Source organism: Triturus cristatus, chromosome 9 (assembly GCF_964204655.1).
Source record: "Triturus cristatus chromosome 9, aTriCri1.1, whole genome shotgun sequence".
In the NCBI taxonomy this organism is placed as follows: Eukaryota; Metazoa; Chordata; class Amphibia; order Caudata; family Salamandridae; genus Triturus; species Triturus cristatus.
The window spans coordinates 112,099,372-112,115,218 of NC_140592.1; the positions used below are offsets into that span (position 1 = coordinate 112,099,372).

Here is a 15,847-nt window from a genome sequence, read left to right on the forward strand (position 1 = left end):
CAATTTTAAACAAAACCACTTATCAAGGTAATTTATAGAACCAGATGATGAATCAAGTCCATAGTTCAGCAGTAATCGAGAAACATGCATTTTATGGCGGAGTACACTTATGTGAAAGTGAAATAAAGGCAAATATAGGACTACAAATTTATGATAGGAGCTTCATACAATTCAACAACTTCCTCTCTCACTCACCCCCAATTTATGAAACTGCTGGGTCTGATTTTTCTGACCGGATCCCCTTATTGATATTGCATTTTTTAATTCAGGGATAAGAAGGTCACTGAAGAGTGCTGGGATTATGGCTTGGATGTGCACAGCAAGATTCCTACCAGCTGCCACTTTCCAAAAACAAAAGTAATCAGTAGAAGGGGAAGAGAGTTAGTAATATTCATTAATGGATCCAGTTGGCATGCCAAAATTCAGTCATTCTACCAGTTATTTGAGACAGACATTCTTGGTAAGCATTTATGACTTTTTCCAACATCTTTTGCTTTTACCTGTTCATATGACAACCATCCTCTGAACCTCTATTGTGTGTTACAGAGAAGATCCTCCCTCCTTGGAATGTCACAGTATTTCAGAAAATTGATTTCATTGAGATACAGTGGGAACACCCGCGTTCGTCATTTCCAAATACCTGCTTCATGTATGAAGTAAAGATGCACGATTTGAAGACAGGCAAGGAAGAGGTAACCATGGACATTGTACTCTTTGTAGAATCTAAAGTGAGGTGTTTCACTTATCTCATGTTTCATCAGGTATGCAAATAGATTGGAGACCATTGGTGTTACGTGGGAAATTGGTTGGTTTAATTACTTATAGCATTTTCGCTACTGCAGCATACGTTCCCTTGTGCCCACTGTAGAAATCTTGAACACATTTTTGAATAAAAATAGGAAAAATAGAAAAGTCAGTGTGTAGGTGCTGAATCATACAGGTTATAGGTGTAGTAATATGTGTAATGAGATAGGTTTTTTATAATAATTCCGGTACAGCTCCTGCAGTGTGGTACCTTAACTTGAAAAACATGTAGTCACCTTGGTAGAGAGAAGGAAATGTGAGAAGGAGAAAGGCTGATTGGTCTTAAACAAGAGTTTTTCCTAAAACAAACATCTTAAAGATATTTAAACTTAATTATAAAGTGCAGCTTACCTTCTTGTTTTAGATAAGTGGATGCCCAAATTGATCCTGCATCTACTGATGCTGGTGATATCGAGGCTGGTGATATCCAGGCTGCATGTGTGGTGTTGGGCACCACTAATTTTGCTTGTCAGATAGGGTGGGTGTGCTTTAGTAGACTTCCCTGTAAATAATATAGCAAGGTAATGAAAGCTAGGGTGTTAAGATAATTATGTTCTGTCTACCTTTCTAGTTCGGACTATGTAGTCATACTTATTCATTCTCATAATGAGTCCAGCTGCGGCGTGCAGTTCTTCTGAAGAGTTAGGGGAAGCTTGTGATGATGAGTAACAGTTTTACCACTTTCCAGGTATGAAATGCCCAGTGCTTCAATGGTTGTTCTAAAACAACTTCACCATGGCTCCCTTTGATGAACCATTTATCCAGGTTCAGCCCAGTCAGAATTTTTAACTTTGGTCTCAGAGGGTAACTTATATGTTGGAGTATGTATACTCTGTCACAACTGCGACGTAGTGTACATACTGCCAACATGAAGGTCAGTCTGCCTGATTTAAATGTTGGCAGACCTTCAATTTGGCCATGGCGGAGACTACTCTATTTATGCTGTGGCCAAACGTCTCCTACAGCCCTTGGGAGTCAGGGCAGTAGGAGGAATGGTTGCATGTCCGGCCACTCACTTAAGAAGGGTGGACATGTAGTCATTGTTTACTGTTTCTTACCACCAAGTAAAACATGGTGGTAATAAACAGTAAAAACATTATAATGTTTACCTCACCATGGGAGAAGACTCACATGGTAAGGGTAGCATTATATTTTTTCTTTGCAAAAAGAAAATCTTGTTTTGGGATTTTCTTTCTGTAAAGAAAAATATATACTTCGTGCTACAGGGCTGTGTCCTGCTGATGCAGTCCTATAGCACAGAGTACAATGCATTGACAGGAACCTCCATGACAGCGGTGCCTGCCAAAGCTTTTATAAATGACTGCCTGTGTGGTGATCATTTATAAATTAGGCAGGTGGTCCCTCCGTTTACTCTGTCTCCATGGCAGAACAGCGGACCATCCACCTACACATAAATTACCCCCGAAGTCCCTTCAGCGGGGCAAGGTATCAGGCTGGGCTGTGAATGGCTCCACCAGGTGGGATAGCTGCCAGATGAAGACCTGGTGAAGCCATTGACTTTTGGGGGAAAGCTCTGAGCAGGGGAAATTGAAATACTACTCCTAAGGAAAGTTCCATGCCCGCCGGATACTTTTGTCTCCTTTGCCCGGTTATGGTTTCTTCAATTGCACCTTTTTAGTTTTTGAAGCTCAAATTCTTTCAGCAGAGCAAGGCTTCAGGCTGTAGCTGAAGGGGACTCCACAAAGTCGGTTACCTTTTCCAAGTGGTCCAGCTGAATCGTATTTGCTTCTGCAAGAAAAGCTCCGAGCAGGTGAAACCAGAATCTCCAGCCTAACAGCAATGCACGTTCATCGGACGGCTTGGCAGGTTTGTCCCGGTCCTCCATAGGCTATGAAGTCAAATCTTTCTAAGTCCCCTGATTTCTCAGGAGGTTAGGAGGAGTACACCTTGATACAGCACAGTGTTCCATGACCTCAGCAATGACACTTGAGGTTCTATACCCACTCTAGCAGAGGCCACTAGCAGATTCCAGGGTAGGTCCAGTTTGACCTGGTCAACCGGGAAGCTGTAAAAAAGGCCTCTTGATGTGTCCCTGTAGCTTGGACAGCAGTTCATGCCTGTTATCCTTGGTTCCACTTCTTTGTCCTGCGTAGAGTGAGAGCAGGTTCAATGCTTCAGGGCACTTTTCAGGTCTCAGTCAGCAGGTTCAGTCCTCTTCTGATCTTCCTCATGTCCTGAAAGTCTTCTGAGGAGGGCACATTTTTGCCTGGCTTTAGTTTCTGGATGTGGCTAACCCTTGGCTCCTCCTTTACCAGTAGGGTGGAAATTCCCTGGGGTAACTTTATCCACTTTTGCCCACTTTTACCCACTTTTGCAGCATTTCCTATGTGTCCTAGAGCAAACAACCCAACAGTTCCCCTCTTTTCCTAAATATAAGATGAGGAAAGCCTTCTCCACTTGTACATGGCCTGTGTGCCCTCCTCAGATGTATTTTTTTTAAACATATTTTTATTTGCATTTGTAATATAAGGCATTTATGCACACATATTTCTCGATTAGCACTTTACATTGCGTAATCATTATTATACTGTAGGCATTTCCATACACATTTCAGCCCGATAACCCATCTGAAAACCACTTCTCATTTCCCCAGCTTTATCCGTACTCTTTCTAGATTTTATCTTCCATTCAAAGATTCATAGTGGCCATCTTTCCCTGGACAATGCCTACCACTACTTCTCGGTCCCATCCCAGTGTACGGACTCCAGCCACAGACCAGGCCTTAGTACTGTCTTCATCAAATCGAACTCAGAATTTAAAATTTAAACAATTAACCCAACATTGTGCGGGGGGTGTTTGCAGGGTATCAAACTCCAGGGACATGTCATCAGTCTAAATTACTAAGCTTTAAGCGCCAGCATATTCCTGGGGGGATCTTCTCACTTTCTGCTGCTGACCCTATCTGAATGTATAGCTCTGTCTTCGTTTAGAGGTGTCTATATTCTTTGCACTGCCGTCTACCTGCCCACCTCCATCTCCGCCCAAGAGTGGCCATCTACCGTGATAAAGGGTGTGCTATCCACTATCTTTCCCGGTCTCTCCTCCCGTTTCCTGTTCTGGTTGTGCATTCTCCCAGGCCGCCAAGGCTTCCCTCCATAAATCTGCTATGGGCTGTCTCCTTATACCCTTCGATTCCTCCCAACTCAGCGCTCTGCCCTCCGCTCCGGCCCAACTAATAACGTCCCGGTTCTAGCTAGTTATCCTCGGCCCAAATGAAGACTTCAAATCTAATGCTATCTGTCAATTGGCCAATCACAGGGCCAAGTCAATCAGTCTATTCCCCACCTTTCATTCAATTGGTCATGTGAAAAGCCCACGCAAGCCAGTCTCTCTTGTGGGGGCTAGCTCACTCCCCAGTGTGTCTTTAATTTTGGCTAAAATACTCACCCAATATGTATGTATGATATCGCAGCCCCAAGTCATATGTATAAAGTCCGCGTCCGCATGGGCACATCTCGGGCAATTCCTCACTTCCCCACCATACATTATAAGTCGGTGAGGCGTCATATAAGCCATGTGTATATAATTGAACTTAGTAAATTTAAGTCTGGAATTCCGTGATATCTTCTTGGGAGATCGGAGGACCTTACTCCATTCCACCTCCGTAAACTCTCTATCTATCACCCTTTCCCATCTCGCACGGAGCCCCCCCCAATGGAGTAGTGGATGTGGAAACCAAAGCCTCGTGGTGCCACTTCACTTGGTGCCTCGCAGTACGCAGCTTGAGCAGTGTATGCAGTACCGGGTGAGTCCCTGGCTCCTCCCTTCCCTTGCCCCACAACTGATCAAAAGTATGGACCAAGGCCTCATAGCGTAAAAACCGTCCTGAAGGAAGACTATTGCTATCCATCAAATCAGCGAACGGGATTAATGAGGCATCTTTGTAGCAATCTCCCACAGAATCTAGGTCCACCTCTGTCCATGGTGCCATTTGCTCCATGGTAAACATCGTCACTGGATTCCCATGTGGGAGCCCAACTAATGGTGGCTAAGGGGTGTATCATGAGGACCCCCCTAGTCTGCGCCCGCATCGCTTCCAAGTCTGGAAGGCTGTAAGTTGTAGTGCTAACCGATAGCGAGTGACAGTCGTTGGTCTCAGTAATTTGGCTAATAGTAATTCTGGGGTATCATTAGGGTCCATCAGCCAGGTAGTTTCCGCATTCCCCTCCTCTACCCATTGTGTTAACCATTGCAGCTGGGCTACTAGCATGTATAATTCAAAGTCTGGAACTCCTAAACCCCCTTCCGTCATTGGCCTCTGTGGTATCTTCAAAGATACTCTTCATCTCCCATTTCCCCATATCAGATCTCGCACTAAAGGATTCAACAGTCTAAACCATCCAAGCGGCATCAGAAGTGGCAAATTCACACAAAAATATAGTAACCGGGGCAGTATCACCATTTTAGTCAAAGAAACGTAAGCGAGGATGGGCAGCTGCAAAGTGCCCCAGAAAGGCACGCGTCGTTCTCACCAATGGGAAGAGATAGGTTTTCTTCTTATTGATCCTCAAGCCTGATAGGGTTTCAAAGTGCTCCAAAAGTGTATGGGCAGCTGTAGTACCCATCACGTCAGACTTCAAATAAACCAACAGATCGTCAGCATATAGGGAGATCGTGTGTAGCCGTCCATCCATCCAGCCTAAGTCCCATATCTTCCCCACCCTCTCGGAACAGTTCGGCCAGAGGTTCGATCGCTAGGGCAAATAGTAAAGGCGAGAGGGGACACCCTTGTCGGATTCCTCGCAGTACGGCGTATTGGGAGAACACTGTCTGTCCCATCCGAACCCTTGCCGTCGGGGATGAGTAAAGAAGTTATACCCATTTCACCCAACCTTCTCCTAATCCCAGCCTTATCATTACCTCAAAAAGGTAGTTCCAGCCGACCGTATCAAAATCTTTCTCTAGTTCGACCGAGAGTACCCTCCCCAGATGTATGGCAAAGAAATAAGCAACCAGTTTTGAAGTAGCAATCTCACTCACTGTCCTTGGAGCTTATACTGGCTGACTGAGGGAACAAAGAAGGGCCTGTTCTGGTATCATATAGCATCTGCCTGTGACATGGGAGGGTCCCTTAAAAAAAATTAAGTTCCTGGGTACTTCAGAAATGATCAGCCTGCCAGATGAACATAAACATGTCACCATATCTAGCCCTTTAGCTCATGCTCTGGAGCAGTTTTCACACCTCATTCAGGATTGATCACCGGGGGGCTACAGCTGGAACCTAATGCAAATTAGCCTCCAGGGGATTTAGACAGGGAAAAGATAACTTTCTAAGAATACACTTTACTTAATAGTTATCAAATAAATACTGCACCATTAAATTGGATTTTAAATAAATATTATAAAGAGTCCTTGAATTAACCTCCTAGCTGTTTTCTAGCCAAAGATAACATTGATAAATATATTAAGCAAGCCAGCCCTGCCACAGTGAAAATAGCTTTTGGAGCCTAGTCACTGTAAGCATATGTGTAACATTAAATTTCTATATGTCCTACTTTAAAATACCATGCACCCTGTCTTATGTGCAGTAAGACCTACTTGAACTAATTAATATTTAACAAGAAGGTTTAGAAATGTCAAATGGAGTTAGGGTTGACTTGTTGATTTGCAATTTAAAAGCTGGTTTAGTCCAGCTACAATGCTAGGCCTGAAGCCCTGTTTTACTCTGGCCCTGTAGTGGGTGGCACAGTGCGTTCTGCAATCCAATAATGACATTTAACTTATAGGCAATGGGTACATATGGTACCATATACTAGGACGTTTAGGTAAGTTGAATATGCCAACAAGGGGTATACCAATTTCATCATGTTGAAAGGAGGAGCACAGGCACTTTACCTCTAGTTGGCAGGGGTACCGTGCACACAGTTTTAAATCCAGCAAGCACAGCTAATCTTGAGTATACCATGCAAAAGATGGCCATTTCCAACAATATGCAAGCAAATACACAATTGGCAATACAAATTCCCAATGATTATGTCTGAAGAACAGACCCACAAACAGTGGTGGATGATGTTCAGGGACAAGATGGGCATTGCCCTGCCACCCTAGGGGGTAGTACAATAATGAGGGCTGGAACACCGAGCAGCAAGCAATAAATTGTGCTGGCTGCTCGGTGAACAAAAATGTAAATCTGGGTTTTTATTTGAGGGCGTGAGGGAGGATGGCCCTTGGGTCTGTGTATATCTGGGCTGGGCGAAGATTTCTTCAACCTGGAGCCAGAAAGCAGGACAGTGACGACACACTGGTGGGAGGGGTTTGTGTATCACTGCCCGAATAGTGTTTTAGTTTGGGCATTATTCACATAGCCCAGGGAGGAGTCGGAAGACACATTCATTTCAATGGCTGGGAGGCAGTGCAGTCAGCTTTAAAAATGCTGGAGTGGGGGGGGGGTTCAGGGGCCTCTGCTTCTTCCACGAGACCCAGCAATTGTTGTTAATTTTTAAAATGATTTGAGGGCTGGGGTCTGGGGGAGGAGTCCAAATCCAGCATTTTCCAGGTCCTTCTAGGCTTGAGCCATGCTGCCTGCCGTAATGCGGAGGAGCCTGGCGCGAGAACGTTCCATTGGTGGGTTATTAATTTAGTTACAGTATATTATATTGATCAAGAGAGAGAGACTGTTTTAAAACAACCGAGCCCTCTCCGAAGCTTTTATTCACCATCTGCTCTTGAGTGCTAGCTCTGCTGCCAGAGCCTGAAATAAAGGTAATTTAGTTGAGACGTCTGTGTGTGAGGCCTTTCCTGTCAGGAAATTTGAAATTTTGTAAATTTGGGAGGCCTTTCCTACCACGTGTCCTTGGGTTCTTCTTTGTGGTGTGTCTTTGCTGCATAGCCCCCCTCACTATTGCGTATTGAGCTAGTTTTCATTATGTAAGTCTGAGTGCAGAGAATGCACATCAAACACTCCATGGCATGAGATAGGCAAATATTGCATACATTAAGCATATGTGCTGTACGTCTCGATAATGAACATATGCACATACCCTTTTGTTTTTTGAATCACCTGTAACTTATCAAAGTATACATTCTGGCTCTACCTTAAAACTGTAAACATCGATCCCTACTGTAAAATTATATCCGCTCGTTTAGGTTGCCTTTTCAATGCAACCACCAACCTTAACATCTTGGGCCTTGACTTCTTTTGACCAGGCGCAATGGCGAGCTCAGACCAGCACTGTGCGGTAAGGCAGAGGGGTCGCGCAGGAAGCAGGGGCTACCAGGATCCCAGCACTGCAGGAGAGAGGAAGAGGGACGAGGTGGGGGAGAGGAAGACTATAGCACACAGGAGACCAGCAGGAGAGACATGAATGTGGTAGTGAAAGAACACGAGAGCAGGCAAAACAGAAAGGCAGCGGAAGCGACAGAGAGAGAAGGAGAGTTGTAGGGTAGGGAGATTAAAAACCAACAAGAGAGCACGAGGAAGAGGAGGAAAGACGATAAAAGAGCACCCGACATTTAGGAAGAGAAGTGGAAATAGAGAGAGAGAGTGCAGGAGCGAGATGGGTACAATTGGTGCGAGAAGCGAGAGGACCACGCGATAGAAGGAGAAAATAGAGAGTACTACTAAGGGAGTGCGCGAGTGGGAGAGTGGGCAAGTAAAGAAGAAAACCGGAACACAATATAGACAGGAAGGAATATATAGAGAGAGAAGAAGGAAGGCGGGTAACGCAAGAGGGAGATTAAAGAGCAGGAGAGTGCATGATAGAAAGAGCGATAAAGAAAGTACAACATAGCAAGAGTGCAAGAGAGGGAGCAGGGGCAAAGGAAGATAAAGCATGAGAGCAAGGGAGAGGTGGGATAACAGGATAATAACAAGAGGAGCAGAAAGGACTTGAAATTGGTGAATGAGAGGAGGGAAGAGGAGGAGAAAGCAGAAGACACAGCAGAACAGAAACGGAGGAGAGCAAGAGGAAGACAGGCTACATGAGAGAGTGAATATGGTAATAGATCACGAGACCTGTGGAATACAAGACGGAGTGAGAACAGAGAGAGATCTGGGGAGATATTGTGGGCCATGCGTAGACCACCGAAGGGAGTCGAGGGAGCATGTGGTATTGGTTTTGTTGACCTTAACATTAAAAGATGTGTGGCAGAAGCTAGAAGGGCAGGTAGAGGGTGCGGCCTAACAGCTAGAGAAATCAACCATGAAGCTGGGCAACCAGGTTCAAGTCTCGACAGGGACGCTCAATATCCTGTGATTCTGGGCAAGTCACTTATTCTCCCCCTGTCTAAGAAAAAAAAAATGAATATGTCCATCTGTAACGAAACTGGTGTTCAGGTAAAGCACTCTGATACCTTCGGGTCTAGTGTGTGCTATATAAACCACCCCACCCCCACAAAAAGGGCATGCTTGCTTTTGTTCGCTCACAACACATGATAGACCTCTCACCTGGGATCAGATTTACATGCTGTATCCAGAACTCTGTTGATGTAATGGGGATATGTGGATTTTCAGTGTTGCCCTTCATCTCATGAGGGAAGTTGAGCCAGAGAGGTGGACCACCCTATAAAAAACACGTATCTCCTTTGCTTTTCCTTGTGTTCCTGTGGATCTGTAGGATAGTGACTTAATCAGAGTGAATGTGATTGGTACTGCTTTACGTGTTTTTCAGGTGGTAGCTGTGTCCTGGTCCTTTTGTTGGTGACTTATAGAATCTTTAAGGTAATTTTGGCCTGTGACAAAATCCATTGAAGGTTTCTGATTTGGAGGGAGGGCAAGTGCATGTTAGTGTGTCTGCTGTGGTCTATTAGAAAACCAAACATTGGCAAAACGAAAAGGTATGGAAATGGCATTACCAGTGTATTGATCCCATTAAAATATTTGTTTCCAGCAAACTTAAGGATTACAAAACAATGTGGTTCATTCGTACTTTGCTAATAAGAGATATTTGTAGAGTTCATTTACAGACATTTTAATTATGTTGTGTGTTAAAAGTATTTCATTTCCAAGACTGAGGTTTCAGTTATTCTCTTTTAATGTTTAAGTAATTTAATCTTGAGGTAAAACTTGAGACAAATGAAAAGACACCCTCCCTTAAACATCTTAAGAATGTGCCAAGTAAGCTCACAGTTTCACCTTGTCTGGTACACACCTTTGCTTGCACACTGCTGTGCACACCATGTGCACAAATGCATTGCGATCACGCGCTGTCCGAAGGCGATCTTAGGCTCTTTCTTTGCAGTACCTTTAACCTGATGGGCCTGTTGGACCCATCGCAGCCTACCCTATCCCACACTATTGTGACATAACCCAGAAAGCATTGACTACAGTACCAAGAATTCAGAAAAACAGTACAGAGGAAAGGCTGCATCGCCCCCATGTTTACCAGATGCATCCACGGGTCACTAGGGCGGCTACCCACCTGAGCTCATGAGAGTAGTGCCAGGCTCAAAACCTCCAAAGGGTTAGTATAGGGCAGAGCAATGTTTGGAACAGGCAGGTTATTCAAAATAACTACTGCCTCCAACACAAGGATTGGGAGAGCAAGTCAGGACTGCATCCTCAGTAAATCTGACAGACTGTATGATGTGAACAAAGGAGCTGAACCTGCACAGGCTGTCGAACTGTCAGAGGCACTGATCTGACGTACGACTGACATCATACCAACCCTGCCAGCAGCACAGATCTGACATATGACTGACACCATCCCATCCCTACCAGCCTATCAGAGGCACTGATCTGGCCACTGACTTTTGGTCTGTTCACACTGCCTTCCCTCACAATAGCCACACTGCACACATGGTATCAAGCAGTGTAAGAGATCCTCCGCTTTTCATGCTGGCCTGTTTCCGTTGGTTGGGTGTGCTTGGCTTGGAGGTCATTTTGCAAGCAGAACAGTTTGAGGATTGGGCACATTTTATATTTGTTTCTAATGTTTTCTTCACACTTGTGCTTTAAAATGCTATATTTGGATGTTTTTTCTCAACAATTTGCAGTAAATTTGTGGCGTAAAAGCAACAATTTGAATCAATTTTTTAAAAGCATTTCATGCGGGGGGAGAACCCCCGGCAACATGGCACCCTCCTTTCACACTTCCGGATCGCTCACTTCGCTCACTCATTATACTAGGGTACAAAAAATTACGCCGCACCACTTCCAAAATCTACCAGCCACCAGTGCCCACAAACACGTCAAAACCATGATTGCATAACTGAACAGCATGCTGTTGCACACAATATCAAACATGGACATTGGTGTACTAAAATAACAGGATCTCCCTCTCTACGGTCACAGGTGCTCTGTACATGCCAAGTAATGGAATCTGACAAGACAATCTTGCTACAAATCTTTTTAGAGTGGCAGGACGGGGAGAAACATTTTAAAGCTCCATCCTACTAGGAACACAATTGACATGGGGCATGCAGCCTCATCCTAGTGCAAAAATCATTATAACCAATATGACATGGTAGGCAGAACATTCTTCATCCATAGAACACTGCATAGATGTGCCAAACCAAATTCAATAAAAAAGATCAAACTTGACTTTCATAAATGAGAACCCAGATATCAAAAAAACAAATATATTATTTTCTTCACCATATACCAACAATACACATCAGCCACAGCCCCTGACATCTTCAGGTGCCCAATCAGTGCCAGATATGCCACTTCAAAAGCAGTTACATATCCTCTCACAAGCCTACCTATCAAAAGAAGATACAATTCTAAGAAGATCCACTACATTAATATACATTTGGTGCCCACATTTGCACCATCAACTGTACAATACAGCACCAGAGCCACATACCTGGCTCAGCGTGGCTACTTCAGCAGCAGCTCCTTATTGAAGTACTGGGTTTTTCAGAACCCAGCGGTGCCAGGGAACACACCCTAAGACTTCGAGTCCTTCCTGTTTCAGACTACAGAAACACAGAGTCTTCTTGGTGAAGTCAAAGTTCGTATTCATTGGCTGCAGCCAGTAACAGGTATCCTAGAAGTACAACACGGTGTATATTCTCAGGAGACTGCTCAACCTTACAAAGCCAGTCTTCTCTTTTTATACAAAATATTATGCTTTAGGCAAACATTCCTTATTTTACAGTTGACCATTCACATATTTTCACTACAAAGAAAAAGCAGAGTCATGATGACAAGCCCATGTTTCAGTTTGTCCAGCCCTCAATCAATTGCCCGGCAAGGCTCAGTACTTTCATCAGATATCGACGGAACCCCAATAAAAACGGGCAACTCCTCCTCGTAAAGCAAGTCATAAAGAAAGAAACAGGGACAGGTGTGTGTAAGATTAGGCATGGTTTGTGTGTGATGAAAGGTTTTATGATATGTTGTGCCTTGATACTAATCTCATTCGGCCACTGGGAAAGGAACTGGCCGAACAGGTTTGGCTTCAGGCAGTGGAGTCAGCTTGCCCAGGTCACAGAGGAGTCAGCAAAGGTGCATGTGTCCTTCAGACTCATTTCTGGCCTTAGTCATTGGCCTATGTGAGGGCAATTACAAAATGGCTGCCGTTCAAATGGAACTATAGGGTTCAGGACGGAAACTCTGATTTCAGGGTGATTTCGTCACCCGAATATGACGGAAATGCTTGTGCATAGTATTCTATTCATTCTCGGTCTGCTGATACCAAAATCTTCAAGATACGACAATGTTTATAACACGGGTCCACAATTTTCAGTACCACAGACCCTCCTTTTGCCCTTACATAGGCAATAACCTATACTCACGCTAATCTGAGTCTAGGTCTATATTCATAAAGTCGTTGAGATGTTGCTGTAGCATCATCCTATTACTTAGCTCGTCTCTTGATACAGGTTTCCTTACACATGATGTAGCACAGAGGCCACATATTGCAGGAGCACACTGTACACACAGACAGGACAGGAAAAGAATGGCTAAGATCATCCCAATGACTATCAGAATCTTCCATCCCCAGGCGGATATCAGTTCCCAGAACCACCCCATCAATGACCAATCTCCTTTATCCACGTGAATAGATTCGGAGATCTTATGCAGTTTGGAAATGGCCTGGTAGACTGTCGGAGCGTTATCTGGAATGAAAACACAGCAACTTGATTGGATCACTTTACATACCCCACTTCGGTCTGCAAGTATGACGTCTAATGCGACCCTGTTCTGAAGAGTCATAAGGCGATCCGACTGGAGCTCAGCAGTCAAATTACTAAGGGCACCGGCGGTTTCATCCACCGTGGATTCAACCACCCTTGTCAATTGCCTTATGTTCCTGCTGTTAACCATAGGCCCCCAAAACAGCAGAAAACCCTTTACGAAATCTCCAAGTTCTTGTCCTGTAGTGTCTTCTTTACTGATGACACCTCTAACTATCCTTGTCTTATGGTAATCTGCCGCGGCCGTGTAGGTGGAAGGCAACAGGAACGAAACAAAACATGTGCCTGAGAAGTCAGGGGGCAAACATGTATAGGCTCTATTATGGCAGATGAAATAGGTACCCTTAGCTGCTAAGAACGAAGGGGAAGTCTGAGACGCAAAAACATATGTTTCAGTGCAGATACTTTTCCCCAACTGAGCTCTGGGATTCTTGCCATTACCTTGCAGACATAGGTGACCCTGATGGGGTACAATCCAAATTGGGGAGGATCTCTTTGCCCGCTGGTTCTCACTCAGAGTAACTCCATATCCTGTTATGTTCCATCCAATATATGCTAGTGTCTCATCTCTCGGGATAGTCTCATAGGAAATATTTTCCCTAATCATATCTACTATACCCTTAACTAGAGCACTATTCTTAGGATTATCTTTCACAGAACGTAGGGGGTTGGCTTTATGAGCGTATATGAACACCGTTATATATGCCCACACAGAACATTATGGCTGAAAGGTAGGACCAGATAAGGGATACCTTTATCAGTAGTATGAGGCATAAGACCACACACCCAACAGTTAGTTGTGTTCACTACTAATTGGTGTTGGTGTAGAAGCTGAATGAATGAATTATTGACAAATTCTAATCTTCTAACAGACTCGTGTTCAGTCAGAGGGTGAAAAGAATGTGAGGTAACAGTAGAAGGAGGTATAGGCTGTGTAGTGGGTGTAAATGTCACTTGAAAAGAGAATAAAACATATCTTATTAAAAACGTCATTACACTAAACAACATGAAAATACATAATATCAAAAATCGTTTCTTTGTCATCATTATACACATTCTGGCTTTAAAGTCCATCTGTTTGGCAGGTCTCTCATTCTCGAAAAACTCCACCCTCTCTAATTGCTGCTCGCGGTGGTAGGGTGTTCTATGCTAAGGAATGCTTCTGTCAGTCCAGGGCAACTCCCTTAGACCGACCAGAACTGTCGACCTAACGTCTTCAGCTGCACTCCAAAGACTTGGGCAACCACAACCCTACAGCTGAACCCGGATGGCGGTTCGAAAAACAAAAATAAGAAAGTTTCTCAGATGAGAGAGCTGCACTTTCAAAAATAGCAAAGAAAAATAATTTTGTATTTGTCCATAGTTCTCGGCCTCAAATTATAACGGCTTTTTCCAGGTACTGTCTGGTTCTGGAACAAGAGTTCAGGCTCTGTAGTGTTCAATCGAATTGACGGTGGCACAGCTTCTTGCAAAATATTGTCACTTTCTCGTTCAGAAATTGTTCCTTTTACACGTGCATCGCTAAAAGGCAGAAAACGAGGCACAGTCTCAGTCTCAGAGTCAGCGATCTCCTCCTGGACCCACCGGTCGTACGGTAGAGGCAAAGGGACCTTCTTGCAGTGTACGCCGTGGATCCAGTTCTTTTTCCCTTCCACTCGAACAGCTGATCTTGTTGAGAGAAGGACGAGGTGGGGGCCGGTCCAACGGGGCTGGTCATTCTTTGTTCGCTGGAAGTTCTTGACCAGCACCCATGATCCAGGATCGATAAGATGTCCTGGAGCTTCAGAGACCTGAGGCAGAGTATCGTGAACCTGTTGGTGTAGAACACGCAATTTAGCCGTCAATTCATACAGATAATCAAGCAGTACAGGGTGTTCGATCTCACTGAATTTTGTTGGCCTTGGCACTCCCCATATGTTGGCCGGGCGGCCGAACACAATCTCATAGGGACTAAGTCCCACTCGCGAATGCACAGTCATTCTTGTTGATAGGAGTGCTAAAGGCAGAGCGTCAGGCCATTTAAGACCAGAGCTCGCTTGTATCTTTGCCAACTTCAGTTTTAGCGTGCCATTATAGCATTCTACTAGTCCAGCTGATTGGGGGTGATTTGCAGCGTGGAATTTTTGCTGGATACCTAGCCCCTCACATACTTTTTTCATCACTCGACCCACAAATTCACTCCCATTATCACTCCAGACCATTCTCGGCATTCCAAACCTAGGGAAGAATTCTTTGGAAAGGGCTTTAGCTGTGGATAAGGCAGTGTTGTCTTTTAAGGGATATGCTTCTACCCATCTTGAAAAGGCACAAACAACAACAAGTACGTATTTCAAATTGTTGCACCTTTCCATGTGGATGAAATCTAGCTGCAAAACCTCGAACGGATACGTTGGAGGTGCAAAATGACCAGCTGGAGTTGGGGTTCCCCTACCAGGATTGTATTTCAGACACACCATGCAATTCTTGACCACATTCTCTGCACATTTAGGAATTCCAGCATTTTGCCATACTGGAGCCAACAACTTACAAATCCCTTTCACACTGATATGGGCCATTCCATGAGCCATTGTCACCACTGCAAGCACATACGCATCGGGTAACAACCATCACTGATGTTCTGAGAAGTCAACCCAACAACCATTTTCATCCAATTTACCCGTACTTTCTCTCCACACACTCAACTCTTTCTCTGAAGCTTCACCTTGAATAGACTTCACACTCTCTATCGCATCTTCACACATTCCAACGTCACCAACCCATCTTGCAGGGCCTGCAACATACATTCGATTCATCACATCTTTTGCTGTTTCTTTTGCGATTTCGTCAGCAAATGCATTGCCACGACCAACATCATCAGTAACCTTCTTGTGTGCACTGCATTTCACAATCGCAACTTGCAGCGTCAAGGTCAGTGACTCAAGAAGCTCATTCACCAACTGAC

General features: G+C 44.4%; 1 protein-coding gene across 2 annotated transcripts in view; it reads left to right on the forward strand.

Moving 5' to 3' along the window:
- IL5RA (interleukin 5 receptor subunit alpha) overlaps window positions 1–15,847 on the forward strand; it is a 185,624-nt gene that overhangs the window by 93,321 nt on the left and 76,456 nt on the right. For both annotated transcript variants that reach the window (XM_085627561.1, XM_085627562.1), the window contains exons 6-7: window positions 270–460; window positions 547–692. In XM_085627561.1, coding sequence (XP_085483687.1) covers window positions 270–460; window positions 547–692 — 337 coding nt within the window. The remainder of the gene's footprint in view (window positions 1–269; window positions 461–546; window positions 693–15,847) is intronic.